Source organism: Lissotriton helveticus, chromosome 7 (assembly GCF_964261635.1).
Source record: "Lissotriton helveticus chromosome 7, aLisHel1.1, whole genome shotgun sequence".
NCBI lineage: Eukaryota > Metazoa > Chordata > Amphibia > Caudata > Salamandridae > Lissotriton > Lissotriton helveticus.
This window is the reverse complement of record NC_136068.1, coordinates 587,264,104-587,287,642: the sequence shown is the minus strand read 5'-3', so window position 1 is coordinate 587,287,642 and position 23,539 is coordinate 587,264,104. Positions and strand designations below refer to the sequence as shown.

Sequence of the window (23,539 nt, the reverse complement as noted above, 5' to 3'; positions counted from 1 at the left end):
GCTTGACCGTCCCCCGCTCCCGCTGAGACCCCCTACCGAAGACCCTGAGCACTATGGGTAAGCCAAGAGGACCTAAAAGTGGCGCCCAGACTGCCTCCGATGTGGAGCCGCCTGATAGCGAGGAGCGCCTACACCCGGAAGGATCAGGGAGCCCGCACCTTCAACAGCAGCTAGACAAAATCCTGCTGGCGATCACTGAGACTAGATCGGCCCTCCGAGAGGACATAGCTCAAGTTGCGACGGGCTTGGGATTGCTTAGAGCAGACCATGGTAAGCTCTCAGACAGGGTGAAGGAGGTGGAGAGTTCAGTGAGACACCTGGAACCGGCGCAGAAAAACTTGGACGCCACAGTGAAGGATGCCCTATCCCGAATAGAAGCCCTGGAGAAGCGGGCGGAGGATGCAGAAGGGCGCAATCGGAGAAATAACATTCGAATAGTAGGCCTTCCAGAAAAAATTGAAGGTGAGGATATGGTGGCGTTTCTAGAAAATTGGCTGCGGACGGCGGTGGCACCGGAGGGGCTGTCCCCCTTCTATACCCTGGAACAAGCTCACAGAGTGCCGGCCAAACCGCCGCTGCAGGGCCGCCCCCCCCGGCCGGTGGTGGCGCGACTGCTTCATTTCCGCGACAGGGACTTCCTACTGCAGGCCGCCAGGCAGAAGGGACCTTATCAGGTGGAGAACGGCCGAGTGAACATTTTTCCGGACTATACATACGAGACGCAAAGGCGTCGGCCCTCCTTCCTGGCTATTAAACGAGAACTACGAGCTGAGGGCATCCAATACTCCCTACTTTTTCCGGCACGACTCCGCATCATCCTGGACGATTCAACTAAGTTCTTTGATACCCCGGACGACGCGTGTGGTTGGCTTGAATTGTACAGGGCTGGCAAGGATGGTTTTGGGACCTCTTCCCAATCCACGATGGAGAGCAACCAACAGCGGAAAACTAAAAGGTTCCGACATCGCAGAGGCAGAACTACTCGACCCTCGACAGTGGAAACTGAGGCGGAGCGACGAGGCGCGCTGGAGATGGTCTCTACTATCTCTGGCCCCCAGAGGGACCATGGGACTACACACTCGGAGCCTGGAGAGAGTGGGGGCCACTCGGAATCGGAGAGATCTGAATCGGACAGCGTGACACTCCCAGTGGTTACCCCGGAGACGGCAGAAGGCCTGCTCGATGAACAATGAGGCTTTCGGGTGAGCTGGCTCTGGTCGGGGGGCAGGGGTGGACGGGTGAGTGAGGGGGTGGGGTTCATAGGGGGAACTGTTAGATAACTGACTGTGTGGAGGGTTGCGGTGATTCCCTGTTTAGGCCCCGATGACCTAGGGCTCGGTCGCATTGTGGCATTGCAGTGCGGGGACACCCCATCGACGCTCGGCCCCCATATTGCCCATAAGGCACACCTGCGGTGACTACCGTCAGGTTAGTACAAGGGGGGTTTGTTGAGGGTACAGTTTGGATGGTAACTAGATGGTACTATTTAGAACCTGTTCTGGGGGGGGGTGGAGGGGGATTCATGTTTGAAGGTTGTTTTCTTGTTGATATGGGGAGGACTCGTCATCGGTATGGATTTATCTGGGTGCTTGCCTATGCTTGAGGTGTGTTTGGAGAGACAGGAGAACACAACATGGGACAATGGCTGATCTCTCAACTCTGAAATGCATCACTTGGAATGTGAGGGGTCTGCACTCCATGTCCAGACGACATAAAGTCCACGCTTACCTAGTGCGCAGAGGCATACAGATTGCACTACTGCAGGAAACGCACCTCACCAAGTCTGAGGGATTGGCGCTACAGCGTAGGCGGCGAGGGCAGGTGTACAACACCACGTATTCAGCTTATGCTAGGGGCGTGCTAAGGTACGTGGCACTTGCAGGAAAGCTAGGGGGAAGAGATGTGAACATTTGCTGCATTTACGCGCCTAACACGGACCAGCTCGCCTTTCTGACTGCGCTATCGGGCTCCCTAGCCCGCTACCTATCGGGACCCATCCTATTGGGGGGCGACTTCAATTCGGTGGTAGACGTTAACCTTAATAGATCCCATCCCCCCTCCTAGACTCCCCGACCCATAGGGTGGCCAAGGGCAGGATGAACTGGCAGACTAAGTGGGGACTAACGGATATCTGGCGAGCACAACACCCACACACCCGGGACTACTCCCATTTTTCCGGCATGCACGAGTTGCATGTGCGGTTGGACGGCCTGCTGGGGTCGAGAGAATGGGCTTCCTCAGCTGTGAGATCTGAATATTTGACGAGAACTATCTCCGACCACAACCCGCTATTGGTTGATTTCCGGTGGCTTCAGAGCACCCCCTGTGTGCCGACCTGGAAATTGCGCCCCGAGCTGCTAGAAGACCGGGTGTTCCGTAGTGACCTGGAAGATAAGATCACGGGATATTTTGAGATGAACGAGGGCACGACAGATGAGAGGGCTACGGAATGGGATGCCTTTAAGGTTGTGGTTAGAGGCTATTGCATAACGCAGAGAGTTGGGGTGCGCCGAGTCATTCTGGAAGATCTGGCTAAGGCGGACCGGGCACTCCGCGAACTGGAAGTTACCCGTCCTGGCCGCCCGGAACTCCAACAACAGACCTTGGCGGCAAGGGAGGCGGTGGCCGTGGAGGTCGAACGGCTGCGTAGCTATGACCACAAGGCTTACCTGACTAGATCGCTTGCTGAAGGTGATAAATCGGGAGCGCTGCTGGCTTGGCTTGCCAACCCGACGAGACGTGCCTCGCCCACTGTGGCCATGCACACTGCGGAGGGCAAGGAGGTCTATACTCAACCCGAGATCCTTGACTGCTTTTAGCGTTACTATAAGCTGCTATATCGCAGTCGTCTAACACCAGACACTACTCCGACTGACGTTTTCCTGCGCGATCTACCGATCCCCACTCTAGAACCTGCACAGGCGACGGACTTAGGGCGCGATGTGGAGCTGGGAGAGATCAGAAGCGCCATAAAAAGGATGGCGCGAAATAAAACGCCGGGCCTTGACGGGCTCCCGGTAGAGTTTTACTCAACCTACATAGAACTCCTGGCCCCCAAGCTTCTGGGGGTTTACAAGGAAGCGAAGACCCTGGGGCGCTTACCGGGCTCGATGCGAGAGGCCCTGGTGATACCCCTGCTCAAGCCCGATCGGGAAGGCGTAGAGCCAGCGTCCTACAGGCCGCTATCAATGCTCACCGTCGATTACAAGATCTTGAGCAGCATATTAGCCGCACGACTGCTGGATCATATGATCTCTCTAGTACATGTCGACCAAGCGGGCTTCATTCCCAAACGTAATACTACAATGAACATCCGCCGTTTGTTTCGCCTGCTGGAGGGAGATCACGCAGATGCTCCCGATCCCATGATCCTCTCGATTGACCTGGAGAAGGCCTTCGACAGCCTGGAATGGATCTACCTCCGCACGGTCCTAGAGCGATTTGGCCTGGGAGAGGGATTCCTGCGATGGACCACGGTATTATATGCCTCGGCGGTGGCTAGGGTTAAGTCGGGCCCGTTAATTTCTCAACGATACCCCGTGGAACGGGGCACAAGACAAGGCTGCTCGCTATCCCCATTGTTATTCGCCCTTGCAGTAGAACCACTGGCCATATCGATCCGCACAGGGGCCCATTACAGGGGATTGCAGTCTTTGTCGGGACACCAGTACATTTCCCTATATGCTGACGATCTACTGCTTTTCCTCGAAGATGCTGGGACGGCCCTGACCGGAGCTGATGCAGTGCTCACAGCTTTCGGTGAGGTGTCAGGGTTCCGTGTAAACTGGACTAAAACTTGCCTGTTCCCGGTCCACAGCGATAGACCTGAGCCGGACACTCACAGGGAGATCAGATGGGAGCCTGTTTGTTTTAAGTACCTGGGGGTATATGTTTACCATCATCCTGCTGATACCCTCGAGGGCAACATCTCCAGAAGCCTCCGGGCGTTAAAGGGTAGCATGTCCTTTTGGTCCACCCTACCCCTTTCGGTGGCGGGACGGATAGCGCTGCTGAAAATGGTGGCACTCCCCCGCCTGTTATACTACTTCCGGACACTTCCGATCTGGATCCCTAGATCTAGCTTTCAGAGCCTAGACTCTATGATCGTAGCGTTCCTGTGGGGCTCGGGCCGCCCCAGAGTAGCGCTCAAGACCCTGCTGAGACCAAAGATGGAAGGGGGGTTGGCGGTGCCCGACTTTGAAACGTACTATTTGGCTGCCCAATTACAGACCTATACCCAAGAGGTGGCGCGGGAGTTTCGTGGCCCGGAAGAGACGCGGGGCAATGGCATACCCAGACATGTCTTATCATATATCGCACTGCAACAGAGGCTTGATTTGAAGGACCTCACCCAGGAGGAACGCACTATACGGTCGTGCTGGAACCGAGTGCATCGCAGACTGGGAATGCCGCGGCCTTATGCCCCGGAGATTCCGTTGGGAATGCTTACTGCATTGCCCCACGGCGCTGACTGGTCGCGACTAGAGGTATGGGAAGGGATGGGTATACAATCCCAGGGAGACCTCTATGAGGACGGGGCGTTACTGCCTTTTCGGGCACTTCTGGACCGCTACGACGTTCCCCGGGGCGATTTTTTGCTTCACGCGGCGGTCACAAGGGCACTCCAGGCGCACTGGCAGACTGGTCTAGAGGAACCACAGCTGTCCGCGACGTGCCAGTACGTCATGATGTCTGCGGGAACGGTTAAAGCAGTGTCATGCCTGTATTCCAGGATGATCAATGAGAGATTGACTCCCATGGTGGTGCTCAAGACCCGCTGGGAAACTGACATAGGGAAGGAAATCCCAGAGACCACGTGGGCCCAGCTGCTGCGTCGAGCCTGGAAGGGCACACGCAGTGCTCGATTCCAATTGGTCCACTTCTATATATTGCATAGAGTCTATCTGACTCCGGAGAAACTACAGAAATATTTCGCTTCGGAGACGGCAGCCTGCCCTAGATGCAGGACGCTCGGAGCGGACCTCATTCACATGCTATGGTCCTGCTCCGTGCTGACCCCCTACTGGTTGTTTGTAGGAGACACGCTATCCGAAGTAACTGGAAGATCCTTGCAGATTGATGCGGCAGTGGGAATTCTACACTGGTTCCCACATACCCCCAAAAATAAGATTTCTAGCAAGTTTATCGACTTAGGGTTGCTCCTGGCTAAACAGGAAATCACCAGACATTGGAAGGCGCGGGTCGGTCCAACGGGCGCTAAATGGCGCAATGAACTTCTCAAAGGGGCAGGGAGCGAGAGCACGTTGAGATATCAGCAGGCGCGGCGGCGGCAGGATGAGCGAGCACTGGAAGCAGCACAGGCTTGGGAGACATTAGTGCAGGCCCTGCGCGACCATGACACACATACTGACTCTGATAGTGTTGTTGAGGAACTACCTAGACCCCACTAACATAATATTGGTGGGATATCCCCAATAGGAAGGACTAAGTCTCTTAACACACGCTCTTTGGCCGTATACTAAACTACCGATGACGGGTTGGGAGGGGGGAGGTGGAAGGAGGAAAGGGGAGAGCCATTCGCTTCCGTCAAGCATCGGAGAAATATACTATCAGGACTTGAGACCCACTCCTCGGGGGGGTAGGACTGTTTGGGGAGGGAGGGGTGTTTATTTGGGTTGTTTAGAAAAGCAGAAGAGACCAATTCATTTTCGCCTGTTTTACTCTGCTAGAACGTGGAGCTATCTACTAAACATCAGATGCAAATGCCGCCCGACCCCCGGGTTGTGGGCTAAATGGCCGTGTATAGATATTCTACCACTACCGCCGACTGTGATATGTATCATCTAACGGGCGACTATTATGTGATTATAATTGATTCCTGCAATAAAAATATATTTAAAAAAAATAAAATAAAATAAAAAAATAAAAAAACAAATACCAACATTAAACACATTCACTGATCAGCAAAACACCAGGTGTACAAAACGTGAATAAGCCACAAAAAAAGTTGAGAAAAATGGCACGAATATATAAAGGTTGCATTATGATACCCTGATACGCAGAATCAGTAGCCTTCCTCTTCACCTCTGCTTCCTCATCTTCAAACTTCTTCTTCCTATAAAAAAATGAAAGTTAAAAAATCGCATGCTTTGGCATTATACAAGACACTCACTGCAGCTGCTACGGCAAAGACTCAGAGTTAGTCTACTAAATATATATCAACATCAAACTTCAAGGATTCGGTACGTAAGTGCCTCGTTGGCGAGCCCCCAGGCCTCCACTTGAGGGGAGTAATATGCGGCAGTGGCTGAGGTGGAGAGGAGGTTTCAGCGCGAGGAAGTTGGGAGACATTCAGCACAGGGACCGTGTTCTCTACGATAAGCATGGGGCCGCACTCAGGATGTTAAAAGTAAGGATTTCTGGTTCTGGGCACCGTCGCGGTGAGGACTGTGAGCTCTTCTTACTTTTATGGAAAGGCCTTGCCCGACCTTTAAGCTGTTTACCGCTGTGCTGACTTTGGGATTTTATCTCATCAGGCATACCGAAAACGGACCTTTAAGAACAAGGTGACATTTTTCATATCAGCAGCACTATACTGGAATGCATCATTTTAAGACATGGCATTTGCCTGGTCATTCCCTTACCAATTTGCATGTATAAAAATGATAACGATTTACTGATGTTTGGTACACGCAACGCTAGTCTTCAATATAATCAATTGGTGATGCTTACAGCAGAGTTATAAATGTGCTGCCACATTAAGGTGAAGTATGCAATGCAAAGGTGGTTGGGCAATAACCATGTCTTTTCATGCCGCAATGTTATCAGTATCTAAGTGCCTCATTTAAGTTCCTGACAAACGCATAATGTTTCCTTTATGTCGACTGTTCTGTGAAATTTTAAAAGCACCTCCCTACTAAGGTGTAGGCAGATAGAGAAATGCTGAAACGCGTCTCTGATGGTTCTTTTAACTTGCTCGGTCGAGGAAGGCCCACTGCATTAAAGAGTTTGAATACTTTCAGTCTTCGTGTGCGTGCTCTTCTATTCAACACAGGAGTGGATTTTGGATTTACATATATATATATATATATATATATATGTATATATATTATATATATATCTATACTACTATAATAAAAGAAGAACTTTCAGCCTTTGAGGCGGATAAACTCGGGAACCACAGCGCCAATCCACACACCCGATACACCGTTGGAATCGTCAGGGTGTGTAGATGGTTATAGGCTATATACATTTTAAAAAAAACGTTATTTAAAAATTTTAAAGTAAAAAAAAAAGTAGTCCCTCCGAAGTAGCGCCGGCCGCGACGTGCGTGCTCACGTCAGGAGCGCAGGGAGGAGCGGCGGACATGGCGCGGGGGAGGAGCGGTGACGTGAGGAGCAGCGGACAGGCCAGCGGCGGTGCGAGCAGCGGACAGGCGGGAGGAGCGGCGGCTCAGGTAAGGGGACCCATGTCGGGGCAGGCGGGGGTCGGGGCAGGCGGGGGACAGGCCGGGTGGGGGCCCGGGCTGGAGGAGCGGTGACGTGAGGAGCAGCGGACAGGCCAGCAGCGGTGCGAGCAGCGGACAGGCGGGAGGAGCGGCCGCTCAGGTAAGGGGATCTATGTCGGGGCAGGCGGGGGTCGGGGCAGGCAGAGGACAGGCCGGGCGGGGGCCCGGGCTGCTGCACAATGTCGGGGCGGGCGGGGTCGGGGAAGCCTGTTGCACCCAGACAAGGTCGGGACGGGCTGCTAGTATATATATATATATTTTTTTTTTTTCGACTTAGATAAGTTGGAGTGTTGTGAAATATATATATATATATATTACCTACTGGCGGTCGCCAGTAGGTATATATAGTTAGGATTTTTTCTCTATGGGATTTTTGAAAATTCTATGTCTAATAACTTTGGCGTTTGTGGACGGAATTGGCTGAAATTTTCAGGAAAATGGAACATTTTGTTTCTGAGCAGCCCCTGGAAATTTGGGGGGGTTCGTCAAGGGGGGGCCGAGAAAAAAGGGGGGTCCCAAAACGTGTTTTTAACATTGAGTTTTCCATAGGGCGGTTGGCCTCACTTTTAGCCCGAACGGCTGAATGGATTTGCACGAAACTTGGCAAAATTGTAGGGACTGGTAGCCCGATGTGCCGGGCAGCGCTCCAGTTCGCGTACTTTTGACGTTACGGAGCTTTGTGAAGCGAAGCTGATTGGTTCTCCGGCGTCTATAAACATTCCAAACAGTCCGTAGCGGCCGCCATCTTGTCTCTCGGTAGGATCGAGAGACAAGAGGAGGCCAAAGCGAAGGGGCAAATGACCATAAGGGGGCATAGTAGATCCTCGCTGACCCCCTAGGTTTGATGTGGAGGTTTTAAAAGGGCCCCGCGGGGCAAAAAAAAAAAAATAATAATAATAATCGAACGGCTGAATGGATTTGCACGAAACTTGGCAAAATATTAGGGACTGGTAGCCCGATGTGCCTTTGCTAGGTCTCAATATATGTGCTCCAGTGGATTTTGAGAAATTAACGTTCAAAAAAAGATATATATCTGTAACAGCGCTCCGCTTCGCGTACTTTTCGCGTTACGGAGCTTTGCGAAGCTGATTGGTTCTCTGGCGTCTGTAAACATTCCAAACAGTCCGTAGCGGCCGCCATCTTGTCTCTCGGTAGGATCGAGAGACAATAGGAGGCCAAAGCGAAGGGGCAAATGACCATAAGGGGGCATAGTAGATCCTCCCTGACCTCTTAGGTTTGATGTACCATTTTGCCAAGTTTGGTGTAATTCCGTTCAGCCATTCAGGCTGTAGACGTATCTAAATGTCCTATGGAAAATTGCATGGGGAAAACACATTTGAAAGTGTTGAAATTTAGAACCAATTAAAATGTTACTTTGGTTTTGTATTTGTGTGTGATGAAAGTTAATTGGTTATGTATATATCTAAAATGAGAGGAAACCACAGCCATTTTGTGATACTACTGTCTGAGGTACATTTGTGAGGAATTTTTGGTGGTCAATTTCTGGTGTTTGATTTACACAGTACTAACACTTCTCCTACTTTTAAAAAGGTGAGTTGTTAATTTGTAAGGGGAACTATGTTGTACACTTGAAGATAATTTGAAAAAAGTTTTCTGTTATTTATTTACAGTCCTTCTGTTATACTAAATACTTGATAAAGTTAGTTTTATATTATGTATTACTAAAAACGATAAATGAAAGTGATTATTTTTTTCTGCAATTTACAGCAAGCAATTTCAAAATAAAATGGCTCACAATGAAGAGACCGTGGCAATTTCTTTTGAATTATCCACTACATTTATTGAAATTGACAGCACCAATAATGAAATATTCTCACAAGGAGGAGATGACTTGAATGATTTTTTTGATCAATCTCTTGATGGCGAATTTATCGAATGTTTGGAGACCATAGAGTTACAAGAATCATCATTGCAGACTTTTCATGAGGAGATTCCAGATGAGATGATTGAAGAGGAAATTCCTGATGAGGACATGTTACTAGTTCTTTCAAATTTTGAAAATTCAGAAGAATAAATTTATATTTAGAAATCAAAAATTGTTTGAGACATTATTCATTTTTATTTTTAATTTATGAGGTTGTAGCGAAGTGATTGTAGTATAAAATGAGACTTATAGTATAGAGTGCAACATTTTTATGTTACATGGTAAGTTTACTCATATTTACTTCCCTTCTCCCACTATATTATCTCCAATGTGTATTTGACATCTCTTCTTCATCTCCGGCCTCCTTTCTCTCACTGTCTGTCTCTGATGCATCTTATCGCTGCCATTTTGTGTAATTACAGAAGAGAGTAAAATAAAATAGTTCGGAACGTGATAAGGGGGCAAAGTAGAGTACCCCTCACCCCCTAGGCCTTCTCAGGCGGTCCCAAAAGGATCAGTTTCTGCTTTCCTGAGAGATTATGGTATGAGTTCCATATACCACAATAACTTGCATTACAACATGCAAGATATCTATCTCCTATTACCAACTTTTGGAGAAATTCGCGCTAAGCGCGAATATCTCCAAAAACTAACACCTGCCCTGAGCAGTTCTTAGCCATGTTATCCAATGGGAGGTGGATAACATGGCTAAGAGCATTAGCTCGGTAATGCATGAATATCGCTGACTTTTTAGCGATATTCATGCATTGCGGCCGTTTTTTATCGCATTTGCGATAAACCTTGATAATAGCAAGGTTTATCTTCGATAATTTCTGACGATGCTTAGCGGTAAAAAATTTGTTGCTAAGCATCGTTAGCGATAAATATCGCTTAACTTTGGTAATATGCACCAACGTCTGTTAACGTTCGATTCGAAGGAAATGAGGAAGTGTTGAAAAACATTGTCTGCGCCATCTTGCCTTTTTTGAAATGCCACACTTTTGTCGTGCACGGCAGCCATTTTAGATGCCTTGACCAGACCCACTCTCTGCACGCTGTCGATTCGTAGCATGGCTCCCCACCCTCGCAAGCATCTTCCCCAGGCACTGGTCACCCCCGCTCTCTGTCTTATGCATGGGCAATAAACCTCTCCCCATCTGCGCTGCTCTTCCCTGAGAATCACACTCTGTGCCCGCCCGACACCTCCCTTTCGCCCTATTCACTACCGCACCCTCTGACACTCCTCTTCCTCTGTGTCCGATTGTCCAGGCTATCAGCTAGCCCTGCAGATGTAGTTTATGGCCCCAGCTGTAAAGAATCACCCCTCTTCAAAGGAGTTATAGTAGATCAAGGCCCACACCCGATGAGATCCGTCACACCACACGTGTTCCTACTATCTGAAAACCATCCTGTATTGTGATTGGGGAGGGGACCGAGCCTGAAGCGGAAGATTCCAGGGATGACTCTTTGTACATCAAAGTTTTTACAATTATGTGTCACATTAAAAATATATAGCACTCCAACAAAGTAGTAGGAATATAAAACTTTAATAACTTATAAATATATACAACAAAACAAAAACAGTAAAAACATTTAAACAACGAAGAGACCGTGGCAATTTCTTTTGAATTATCCACTACATTTATTGAAATTGACAGCACCAATAATGAAATATTCTCACAAGGAGGAGATGACTTGAATGATTTTTTTGATCAATCTCTTGATGGCGAATTTATCGAATGTTTGGAGACCATAGAGTTACAAGAATCATCATTGCAGACTTTTCATGAGGAAATTCCTGATGAGATGATTGAAGAGGAAATTCCTGATGAGGACATGTTACTAGTTCTTTCAAATTATGAAAATTCAGAAGATGTTGCCTGGGTGGCGCACTGATTTGGGTATCCGGCGTGGGGCGTCCCGGGGGGTGGGTTGTCAGTAGCGGTCTGTTGTGCGAATAGTTCCAAGGCAGCAGAACGCGCTGAAATCTGGATGTCACGAAGGTGATGTCTAGTAAGTTGCCACCCAGCAAATAACGGCGTGGGGCGCCGCGGGGGAGGCAGTCCAAAGTTCCGTTAAAAGGGCAAAGGAAAGGATCGGTGGTTTGAACCATCAGTCAAAAAAAGGGGAGGGGGTGCAACAATTTTTCCTACCGGGTCACACTGTGCTTTCACCGGAACTGAGGTCTGCAGGATTCTAGTCATTCAAACTGAGGCTGGCGCCAGCATGGGAGCGCCGACGTCCCGCGGCTACAGTTTCGTCACTCCACGGGCGATCATGGCAGCCATTCCCCATCGAGGGTGTCTGCGGGGGTCGGGGACTCCCGCGGCTCCTCTAGAATCTTCAAGGTCGTGGAGGACTACGGTGGTGGAGTCAACCAGTGACCGGGCCATTTCTTTATGCTGGGCCCGCTCTTGCCAGGTCGACCGCCATTTTGAGAGTTCGGTAGCTACTGGCGATCGCGGGGTCAAATGAGCGGACGGGCTCCACCCTGCCGGGCGAGACGTTGCAGCATCGCCACAGTGGAAGAACCCTTTTCCGGGCGCCTGGAGCGCTGAGGGTGCAGCTGGGAAGCCTCCACCTGGGGAGGCGGGAGAGGCCTGTTCGCACCGTCTCTCCCTCCCAGTGCACCCCACGGCGTCTCGCTTGACATTTGTTATGGCCGGACCAGGCGATGAGGACGAGAGGGGGGGGGTCGGAGGCATGTGCAAGACATCCCCCCCCCAGGGTTGTTGCAGCAATTATAGAAGAAAGAAGAAATGTCCCGTCCGTCTTCGGGCCGGGCTTCCGGCGGTTGGCGGCCGGGCGCCCTTTGCTCTGGCCCCATGAACGGGTTCCTTGGCTCATCGGCTGCAGCCGGATCCCGTCGGCCCCAGCCCCCGGCCGTTGGTGGCCGGACCGGGAGAGAGTGTGGGGGGACAACCTGCAACTCTCAAGGGCCACCGCGGCCGGACTGGGAGAGAGAGGGGAGGGTCGAGGACACGGACATTCCCCCCCCTGAAACTCTCCAGTGTTGTCAATCCCCCTGGCCGGGTCCCGCTGGCCTCGGCCTCTCCTCCGGCTACACCCTACGTGATGATCTCCTGGCCGACGGTTGGCAGCAGGACCCGCCTTATATGTGTTGCTTCCGGCTGGGCGTAGCCGAAAACCTGTTGCACTTTGGAAGTTTCTAGAATGGGGCGGATGTCTGCTGACTTCTATCTTTCCCAGTTTGCCGTTATTTGGCCGTGGCAGGCGGTGGGACAGACACGTTTTGGGGCAGTGAGGGGCGATGTTTTCAGGTTTCTTATTACGGGCTTACTTCTAACGTTTCTTGTTTCTAGGACAATAATATGTTTTATCATTACGTATTGTTATCGTTTCTTTGTTTGTTATTTAATAAAAAGTTCATCAGTGGCCTACTGATTTTCGTTTTCCTATTCTTTTCTTTCCAGGTTGTTTCATGCTAAAGTTTCTGTTAACAGGATACAGTGATCACTTCGTTATTATTGCATATGTCCTTTTCACTAGGGGTGCTCTCTGGTCGGGCCAGATGACCTATCTCTAGTAAATGGTCCGGGTGAAACAGGTGCATCAATCAGTGGGGAGTAGATAGGCATGACAGATTACAACGGGGGAGAAAGGTCCGCATTACGTACCCTTTCACTACTTGCAAAGATTTTCCTACGTTTATTTGCAAACAGGGAATACCTCCAAAAAGAACCAATTCCCAAACAGTCAATGTTCGGGCAAACAATCAATCAATGAGGAACGAAATAGGCACGACGTGTTAAAGGTTTGCGTTACCTACCCTTCACTATCTGCAAAGGGAGAGAGAATATTCCTATTCTTCCTCGTTTGCAGGCAGAGAAGATCCTTAAGAGAACCAACTTCGAACAATTCAATGCTCGATTCAAACAATCAACAAGGGGTACTGTGAACACAAATGAACGCCGCTTATGTACATACACATTGCTATTTTCAACAGGTTGTTCCTAATGTTTCTATTTTAGCGAGGTCAAAAAGAGATCCCATTAGTGGCCTACTGATTTTGCTCGATTCCTTTTGTTTTTTTACACGATTTTTCGCTATCTGCAAAGACTAAACAGAGTATTGCGACTCTGTGCTTGTTTGTAAATAGAGAATGAACCAAAGAGAACAATCAATCAAATGGAGAGAGAAGCAGGCACGACGGATTACAACGGGGGCAAAGGCCTGCGTTAACTACCCTTCACTATCTGCAAAGAGAGAGTACTCCTAATAGAAATGAGGGGGGGGGGCAGCATTCAAAGCAGATCAGTGTGCATAAACACAAAAATGTTTTTACTTACCACGTACTTGACATTCGACAGCTTATGATATTTGCTATTAAAAAACCATTGAAATTCACTGAAAAAACCATAGGTTATAGACCATATATAGTTAGGAATTAGCATTTACAAAACCTTGAAAATTCACTGAAAAAACCATAGGTTATAGACCATATATCGTTAGGAATTAGCATTTAAAAAACCTTATTTTACTCACACAAAACCATTGAAATTCCATATATAGTTAGTTGCACTAACTATATATCGCGCACCCGCAATCCACTGCTGATGATGTCACATATTACATCATTCATGACATGGTCAGTGACATCACTGATGACATCACTGATGACATCTCAAATGACATCACTGATGACATCACTGATGACATCTCATTTGACATCAATGACCACATCACTGATGATATCATTCATGTGACAATACAATGCATCTCCTCACATTTTAATATAACCTCTGTTTCACCCAGTGTTAAATACAGAGTATAATTTTTGAAACCATTGACACACCAATACTAGTTACTACATACGCACTCACTGATTCCTACGTCTACACACACCTTCACTCATTCACCCATACAATCATTCATACATACAATCACTCATCTTTACAACACTATCATATGCACTCATACACCTATACAGACACTCACAGTCTGCCACTCATCCATGGAGTTACTCACACACCTAGTCAGTCCTGTAAAGAATCAATGACACTTCCATTTTCTTGTCTATACAGTTAAACATAGAGCACCTTACATTTTCAAACATATACTAACACATACTTACCTTCTTATACAATCATTGATACAAGTACACATTGATCTGCACAGAGTCACACACCTCCCAGCCAGCCACACACACACTCAGTCTCCCATACAAATACTTGGACAATCAATCAGTAACCCATATAGTTAATCATATAGCTACTGATCAACACATGCAGCAGTTTACAGAACAACAGACATAATGATGCACAAATTAAGACAGTTTAGTCACTAACCCATGCACTCAGTGAGACACATTTAATCACTCACTCATACATTCAGTCATGCACCTACTAAATCCTTTGTCCAGACACTTATACTTCCACTCATTCTTCAATATGTAAGACACATTTTAACTTTACAGAAACATACAGTCACTGGATGTTGTCATCAGTGATGTCATCAGTGATGTCATTTGAGATGTCATCAGTGATGTCATCAGTGATGTCACTGACCATGTCATGAATGATGTAATATGTGACATCATCAGCAGTGGATTGCGGGTGCGCGATATATAGTTAGTGCAACTAACTATATATGGAATTTCAATGGTTTTGTGTGAGTAAAATAAGGTTTTTTAAATGCTAATTCCTAACGATATATGGTCTATAGCCTATGGTTTTTTCAGTGAATTTTCAAGGTTTTGTAAATGCTAATTCCTAACTATATATGGTCTATAACCTATGGTTTTTTCAGTGAATATATATATATATATATATATATATATATATATATATATATATATATATATATATATATATATATATATATTCACTGAAAAAAACAAAGGTTAAAGGTATGTTATAGTTAGGTGAAAATGTCACGTACAACATACCATACCATTTGCAACTAGCAAAAACACTGAAATTCACCAGTTATAATTATCTCAAGTAACTATAACTCGTACCCTAAAGTACTTATAACTTGCGCCCTCGCCATGCACAGCTTATTACTTCACATATTATATACCTCATGACATGTTTTATGACATCTCAATTTACATCATTGATGACAGTAAGGGTTGGGAGCATGCCTGGTCTATAGCTAGGATCTGTCTCTAACCGGCCATCAGCCAAACTCTGAGAGCGCACAGACTTCAGCCATGCACACAATGTTTGGTCTTTTGTGTTGGGCCTAGCCTTTGGCCAAGCCTTGCGCCTACCTCCTGCCATTAAACCAAATCCAGACTCTCATTACAATGTCTGGCTTTGTTTATGCTTTTTTAAATCTGCCTGAAGCTTGCGAGCCATAATCAGAAACAAAATGTCAGTCGAATCGATCACATGAGTGATGTAGAATGTGAGATCATAAGTAGTGCGTGATGGGGGTGTCGGTTCTAGTTAGATCAGTAAACTATAAATGGCGAATCAGTCATTTTTATTTATGTAATATTATTTTTGTGTTATTTTATCCAGTGAATGTATTTATACATATTCTACACAGTGTGTGCGTATAAATATATATATATATATATATATATATATATATATATATATATATTTGTGACGATATGGCAAGCACGAAAATAAATATTTAAAATTTGCACTAAATCAGGGTCTTCCTCGTCTTTTTCGTTACGTTGAAGGTGAGCCTCGTAGTATATATATATATATATATATATATATATATATATATATATATATATATATATATATATATATATATATATCCATCGATAGCTAGATAGATAGATAGATAGATAGATAGATAGATAGATAGATAGATAGATAGATAGAAATATCACAAAAAAAACAAAGGTTACAGGGTTCTTTTTGTTGCCTGCTTCCTACCTGCCATCACTGCCTCTCCCGAGCCGGTCAGAGGGGGCCGCATCGCAGAAGCCACAAGACTCGCTGCTCCCGCCCCCGGACTACATTTCCCAGCGCCCCCGCGTGGTGCACGTCCACGCATCACGGGGAAGTTCCAGGAGGCGCTTTTAAGCGCATAGAGGCTCCCGCAGCGCGGGACGCGTGCGGGTGTGCCCGGGCGGGCCCATCCGCGCCCATCGAAGCCAGGAGAAGGCAGGGCAGGGCCACCCCTCTTTCATTGGACATTCTGTGTTTCTGAAAACTTGGTTAGTGGCTTCAAACTTTAATCCTAATTGTTGCCTGTTTGGTATATTTGTAACAATTGTTTACATTGATAACTGCTAATCATGATTGAGGGTAATCGCAAGGGGAATGGGGGTACAGGGGTTGTAGGAACATTCAATGCATTCCTTATGAGGGCAGAATCTGTTCTTATTCATGAAATCGAGTTGACCCAAAGGAGACTCTCTTTAGATCCCCGTCGAGCCTCCTCTGAAGTTCCCCTAGCTGGTCCCCTGCTAATTCCAGATCCACCTGTTGAATGTATGCCACAACTGGCCTCTATGTCACCAGCAGTATCATCAGAGGACCCACCTACCATAGTCAGTGTCCCCAGTCCCACTTCCTCACCCCCAGCTAAGATATTTACTCGCCAGCAAAGGTTAACCCAGGCTAAGGAAAGGAAGGGTGCCGTTACAGCTATATCCAAGAAAAGGAAAGCGGGTGGATTGCCACTTACTACACAATAGGCAAGCAAAGTGGTAAAAACTAGAACTAGCTGCGCTTTGGGAACATCTAGCTTAATAGATTTTACCTCATAGGCATCTTCTAGACAGGCGTTATGCGATATGGAAGATCGCATTTTAGTTAAATTTGAGGAAAAATTCTTGGTAATGCTAAAACCACTATTAACTAAACTATCATATATTGACTCTAGATTGATTAATATTGAGCAACAGCTTTCCATATCAAAAAACATTCCATCCAAAGGAACACCTAGTGACTCTATTAATTCTAATTTGCCACCAGTCCCTGTATCAAATTTCCCCCCCGGTTGCTGTAGGTGCTGGTATGAATGCAGCTGCACACGCTCCCCCGGGTTGCATGCATGTTCCACAATCAAAGGCCAGCCCCATGAGGGAACCATTTGGGGGTAAAAATAAAGGGTTGACACAGGAAGGCTTGGCCAGCCACAATGGTAATGATTACCTTAATCTACCTCTGGACGCAACGCCATACACCATTATACTTTCCAATGTTCCTCCCTTACTACCTGGTACAGAGGAACCTTGGGTGTCACTTAGGAACAAGGCCCTTCACCTTCTAAATACCAAAACAGGGTTGGGCAGTCACCTATTCCAGGAATTCAAAATGATTCGTAGGACCCCCTGGATTGGGAAATCAACAAAAATTAGTAGAGGTGAGTGTGTATTGTTGAATTTTGGGTCGAACCTAATAGTGAAAACAATTCTTGACAGGGCTGGAACTAGGCATTTGAGAAAGGAAGGTATTAACATTCTACCTTTGGGGTTCTTTTACCAAAATGAATCTAAATTAGCAATTGGAAGGGCCGATCACAGGCCACAACTCATGCCCAGGGAATGTACGAGTATACTGTGCCGATTCTCAACAGATATGAGCCATTTGTAAATCTGGAGGATATAGACTGACTGAGTCGTTCATTTCTATCTGAAAAAACCCTATGAGAAGTGGCTGAGCTACATGAGGGTGATCAAGCACTGGGCATCATTAGAAGCCATGGATCACAGTCTCACGAACCTAATGGGCCTACGCAGAGTGCAAATCTGAACTCCTCTGGAAGTAGCCGGGTACTCGACTATGGTATGGTCTCCACAGGCAACTTTATTACGGAAGTGGTTGAGTCTCAGGAGATAGGGTATGGTTTATGCCCTTATCTAAGAGCTAACGCTCCAATTGAGGATAGCGCCGGCATAAAACTAGCTTTTTGGAATATTGCAGGGCTTGTAAATAAAACAGCGTCCATTGAATGGTCCTCATTTATTGAGGAACAAGACATTATATTTTTCCAAGAGACGTGGGCAGTGGATCAGGTTTTTCACACAGGTTATTTAAATGTTTCCAAAACTGCTGAACAGGCTGATCGGGGCAGACCCAAAGGGGGATTGATAATATGGGTCAGGCAGGATGCCCAATATGAGATAGAGGAGATATACATTGACTCTAGGGACATTCTTATTGTCAGGTTATCACAGGATAGTTGCCTAGATCTTTTACTTGTTAATGCTTATTACAGGGGCTTGCAAGGGGGGTAGGCCTCAAATACTGTAGCCCTTCTGGATGTTTTCCTAACAACACTAAGAGGCCCGATAATATAATAATAGCTGGTGATTTTAATTGTACATATGAACCCCTGGATTTCCAAGATATGAATTTTAGTGTAGAGGAGGACGAACAGTGGTTGATCCCACCTTTGGATCTTCCTCCAATAAATAAGTGGACTAGCGCAGCATTACAACTAAAAGTATTTTGTCTGGAACATGGACTGAGAGCAGCTAACGGACGTACGAGATCAGATAAAAATGGGATGCAAACATATATTAGTGGGCAACGTATTAGTTGTATAGACTATTTTATTATCAATAATGAGTTTTGGCCTAACTTGCTAGATATGGTGGTCTACGACCGTCCAGAAAGCGATCATAACCCTCTGTTACTCTCTCTGCGGCATCTTAAGCCAAATAGTGTAGGAGGGTCGACATCATGTGTAGACTTCGTAGAAGGTCAATTGTCAAATGACACTCGACGCCTCAAATGGGCTAAAGTGGCCCTTAATGTAGAGAAGGTGAATCAAATGAGTAATATGGTAGCTAATGCTTTAGTCACTCTCCAGGCTGATGCTGCGCATGAGCCTTACTTAGATAGAGTTGGACTGGCACATGAGCACCTTTTTAATGAACTTAAAAGTTTTTTTATTGCTGGAAACAAAAAAGTGCTTAAATCCCCGGGTCATAAGGCTGCACCTTGGTATAATTCCTCCTGTCGTTTGGCCTACAGATCCCTTGCGGCAGCAATCAGGGCTAAAGACAGGGACAGTATAAGAGAGAGGAGGCGGCATACAAGGCAGTGCAATCTCAGGCCAAAAGGGATTGGGATGAAGACCACTGGGCCGATCTACTCCATGCATGCTCTGGGAGAGATATGACAGCTTTTTGGCACCTGGGGGACCATAGGAAAGTTCCAACGAATTATGTAGAGCCAGACCAGTGGGTCCGTCACTACAAGGGTCAGTTCTCCAGTGATACGGTTGCCCAAGATATTTTTGTGATGCAGTCTTCAACACCAGTACTATGTATTACCAAGAAAGAAGTGGAACTTGCCCTCTTACAGGTCCCTAAAGGTAGGGCCCCCGGGCTAGATTGCATCCCCGCAGATCTGTTCCTGCAAGATCTTGATTCCTGGACATTGTTCATTCAGCTCCTAATGAATGCAATCGCTAAGGGAGCAGCGATGCCCAGCACCTGGGCAGGAGCAGTTATTAGTCCCATTTTTAAAAAAGGGGATCGTTCAACACTGTGGAATTATAGGCCAGTAAGCCTGATTGATTGCATTCAAAAGGTAACGGCGGGGCTGGTGCTTGGTAGAATGCAAGCTTGGATGGAGGAATGCCATATCCTTTCTGATCTTCAGGCAGGGTTCCGACAATGTACCAGTACAGTGGACCAGGTCTTAAGGTTCATTCTTGTTTATCGGCGCACTGTCACCCTGGGAAAGGGCACTATTTACGCAGCCTTCGTGGACCTTAAGTCAGCTTTTGACTTGGTCCCACGACCCAAGTTGTGGCACACCCTTTTAAAGTTGGGTGCGCCGCTGGATATCCTGGTGTTTGTTGTTAAATTACATACGGACAACTACGCCCAGGTTAGATGGGACACGGTGGGTAATATCACAGATAAGTTTTCGGTTTAGAAGGGGGTGAGACAGGGGTGCGTTCTAGCACCCACCCTCTTCTCAATATACATCAATGGGGTAGTAAAATATTTTGAGGACTTCCCCACGAATGCCCAGAGTCTAGCTGGGACCAAGATCCCATTACTAATGTTTGCAGATGACACCCTCATTCTTTCAAAAAACTAGACAGGGCCTCTAACGTGCCCTCTCAAGATTTGAGGAGTTTTGTGTGGACCATGATCTTGTCCTGAATGTTGACAAAACGAAGTACATGGTCCTACAAAAAGCTAACAAAGTCATTGGCAAAGTTAGAATGAAAGAAGGGGTCTTGGAACAAACGGAGACATTTTCTTATCTGGGGGTAACCATCGGTAGAAAACAAAGTTGGAAATCACAAATAGACTGCCTTACTGTTAAACATGCTCAATCAATTTTCAGGAGCTTTGCTCAAAGAGCATAGATGTTCCTACACTAAATCCACAGATCTATAATACCAAAATTGGCGCCTCAATCCTGTATGGGGCTGAGTTGTGGTGATATGCCAACCTGGATTCTTTAGAGGTGTCCCAGAATACATTTTTAAGAAACCTAATTGGCCTCCCCCAATTTACCCCATTAGCTCCTCTTTTTTTGGATTTGGGGTGCCATTCTATTAAGGATGTGGCACACTTTAGGTCAGTAGCATACTGGAGGAGACTTTGGGTGACTCCTGAGCTAGCACATTATGCCCTGGCTCTTCTAGAAGTCAGGGACTTAGATGTAAATAGGAAAATGTATGGTTTAGACATGTTAAAAATATACTCTGTGAGATGGGGATGAGCCGCTTGTGTCCGCCCCAGCCAGAAGCATATTTCCAAGCAAAACAGAGTTTAAGGCAGCCTATTGGAACATGATTAGTATGAGACGGGTTGCAGCTTCCACAACCCCTACCCGGTCTAAAGTTTTTATCGACATTAAACATGAACCTAAATATGAGAAGTATTGGGATTTGATTACCTCAGCCCCAGACAGGAAATTATTTCATCAATTTAGGGTGGGAACATTGCCTATTAATGCTTTCACCGCTAAGTGGTGTAACTCAAGTACAAATTCCAGTAATTGTCCCTTTTGTTCAAACAGGATTGAAACAGTGGGACATATGTTTTTTATTTGCCCAGCATATAGTAAACCCAGGCATTGCTGGTTGAAGCCATATGTTCTAGCATGGGCACCAGGTCTAGCAGTGAGGCCTTCGGAATTCTTAAAACACGAGGTGGAGGGCCCCACCGTGATTGCTACAGCAAAGTTCCTGGGGTGGGCATGGGTGATCCGCTGGACTGAAAGGAGGCATAGGTAAATGTCTTTGTCTTGTTTGATACCTTTGTATCCCCAAAATAGCACTATGTACTTTAGTGTAGCTTTGATGCTCTTTTTCTAGATTCAATGCAGAATGTTAGCCTAGGCCCCTTATCATGGGTGTGCTTTAAAGTCCTTTTAACTTATTTATTGTCTTAAGAATCATACTGTTTAACAATGTAATTATTAAGTCTTTTGTTGTAGAAACATGATGTATTGTTCAATTTGGCCTCTAGTTTTAACATGTTAACAACTTTTTTGATTTTTTTATAAATCGAAATAAAGTTTATGAACTGAACTGAAAGGTTACAGGGACGTTTTAGTTAGGGTCCGATTTTACACACACAAAACCATAGAAATTCAGCAGTTATAGTTATACTTATCTCAAGTAACTATAACACGCGCCTTAAGCTAACTATAACTCTCGCCCCCACTCTGCACAGTTTTCGTATCAATAATTTCACTGCAGATCTTGCAGTGATGTTATCAATTACGTTCTAGAAGATGTCATGACCGATGTAACGTGGGGTTATTAGCTGTGCGTAGCGAGGGCGCAAGTTTTAGTTAATTTAAGGCACAAGTTATAGCGACTTTAGATAAGTATAACTATAACTGCTGAATTTCTATGGTTTTGTGTGGGTAAAATGTTGACCTAGCTATAACGTCCCTGTAATCTTTGTTTTTTTGTGTGAATTGCTAAGGTTTTTTAAATTTTATTTCCTAACTGTAACGTCCCCACAACCTTTGTTTTTTTTCAGGTAATTTCTACGGTTGTTTAATGGTATTTCCAACCTACATCATCCCTGTAACCTTTGTGTTTTCGGTGCATTTCTAGTTTTTTTTTTTAACATAAAGTAATATTTAATGACCATCTGTTAATCCAACAGCCGCTACCTGGCCTGCAGCCAGGTCCTGCGGCTAACACCCCACATGCAAGCCAACCCCACACCACTGACGGTCTTTGGCCTTGCGAAGTAGGAGGTTGGCCGCAAGGCCTGGCCTGGTTAGGATTACTGACCGTGAGCACTGCAGTGCATACAACCAGTGAGTCCCTCTAAGTTTCAATCAACACTGTAAGGAGGTTTATCTGGCACACTTCACACATTACCACAAAGCTGCTGCCGGGGCAAAAACTGATGTTCACCCACATAGCAGCATGGGCACACGGATCATCACAAGGAGACACTGACAGTACAAGTAGCATGCCTCACTGAAGACAAACTATAAGGGAGTATGTCACACACAACACCATAAGTAGTCAGAGACACAGTTCATGTAAAAGTACCTAACAAACACTATTTGGTCACAGGTTTTATATATAGGCTAAGAAGGCACAACACATTTGCAGCACTGTAGGAAGATGACTCTTTATATAGTATACCAAAAAGAGGTTCACTGTGCAAAGAGTCCAGATATCCCTTATAAGAGGGCAGGGGCTTACTCTAGCAATTACAAGCTGCTCGCTTACTTTCTAAGAGAGACACTTGTGAAAAAGATATTGGTGAGATAGACAATGACAAATGCACATTCACACTTAAGGCCCAGCGTGACGATATTTCGAACAGATATCAAATGGTATGATTTAAATACCTACACAGTATATATCAAATGTCGAAGACACGCTGATGGTTTAGATGCTTCCTAGGACTGGAATGCCTCTGGAGCTGTGCTAAAACTAAAGAGTTTTTATATACTGTATGGACCTGCCCAAGAATTGTTCCTTTTTTTGGGAAGAGATATTTCAAACATTTCAAGCATTGCTGAATGAGCCTCTGGTTTGAAACCCGAAACCCGTCCGAATGAACATACTCTTAGACAAAGCTTTCATGAGGATGGAGAAGATCCTTCTTAGGTCCAGTCTGACACTTGGGAAACATGACGTTGCCCAAAACTAGAGGCAGGCAGAACACCCTCCTGCCAGCTTTACTCAGTTGAAAACTAGCATGATAGATGCAGCATACTTGAACACTAGTGTCCTTCCAAAAACATCAGAGGATCTGAGTAGGTGAGAGTATGTTTGGGGTAACGAAGGGAATGCTT

General features: G+C 46.2%; 1 protein-coding gene across 10 annotated transcripts in view; it reads right to left on the bottom strand.

Moving 5' to 3' along the window:
* BRD8 (bromodomain containing 8) overlaps positions 1-23,539 on the bottom strand; it is a 791,877-nt gene that overhangs the window by 658,184 nt on the left and 110,154 nt on the right. For all 10 annotated transcript variants that reach the window (XM_078652722.1, XM_078652724.1, XM_078652723.1 and 7 more), the window contains exon 7: positions 6,012-6,076. In XM_078652722.1, coding sequence (XP_078508848.1) covers positions 6,012-6,076 — 65 coding nt within the window. The remainder of the gene's footprint in view (positions 1-6,011; positions 6,077-23,539) is intronic.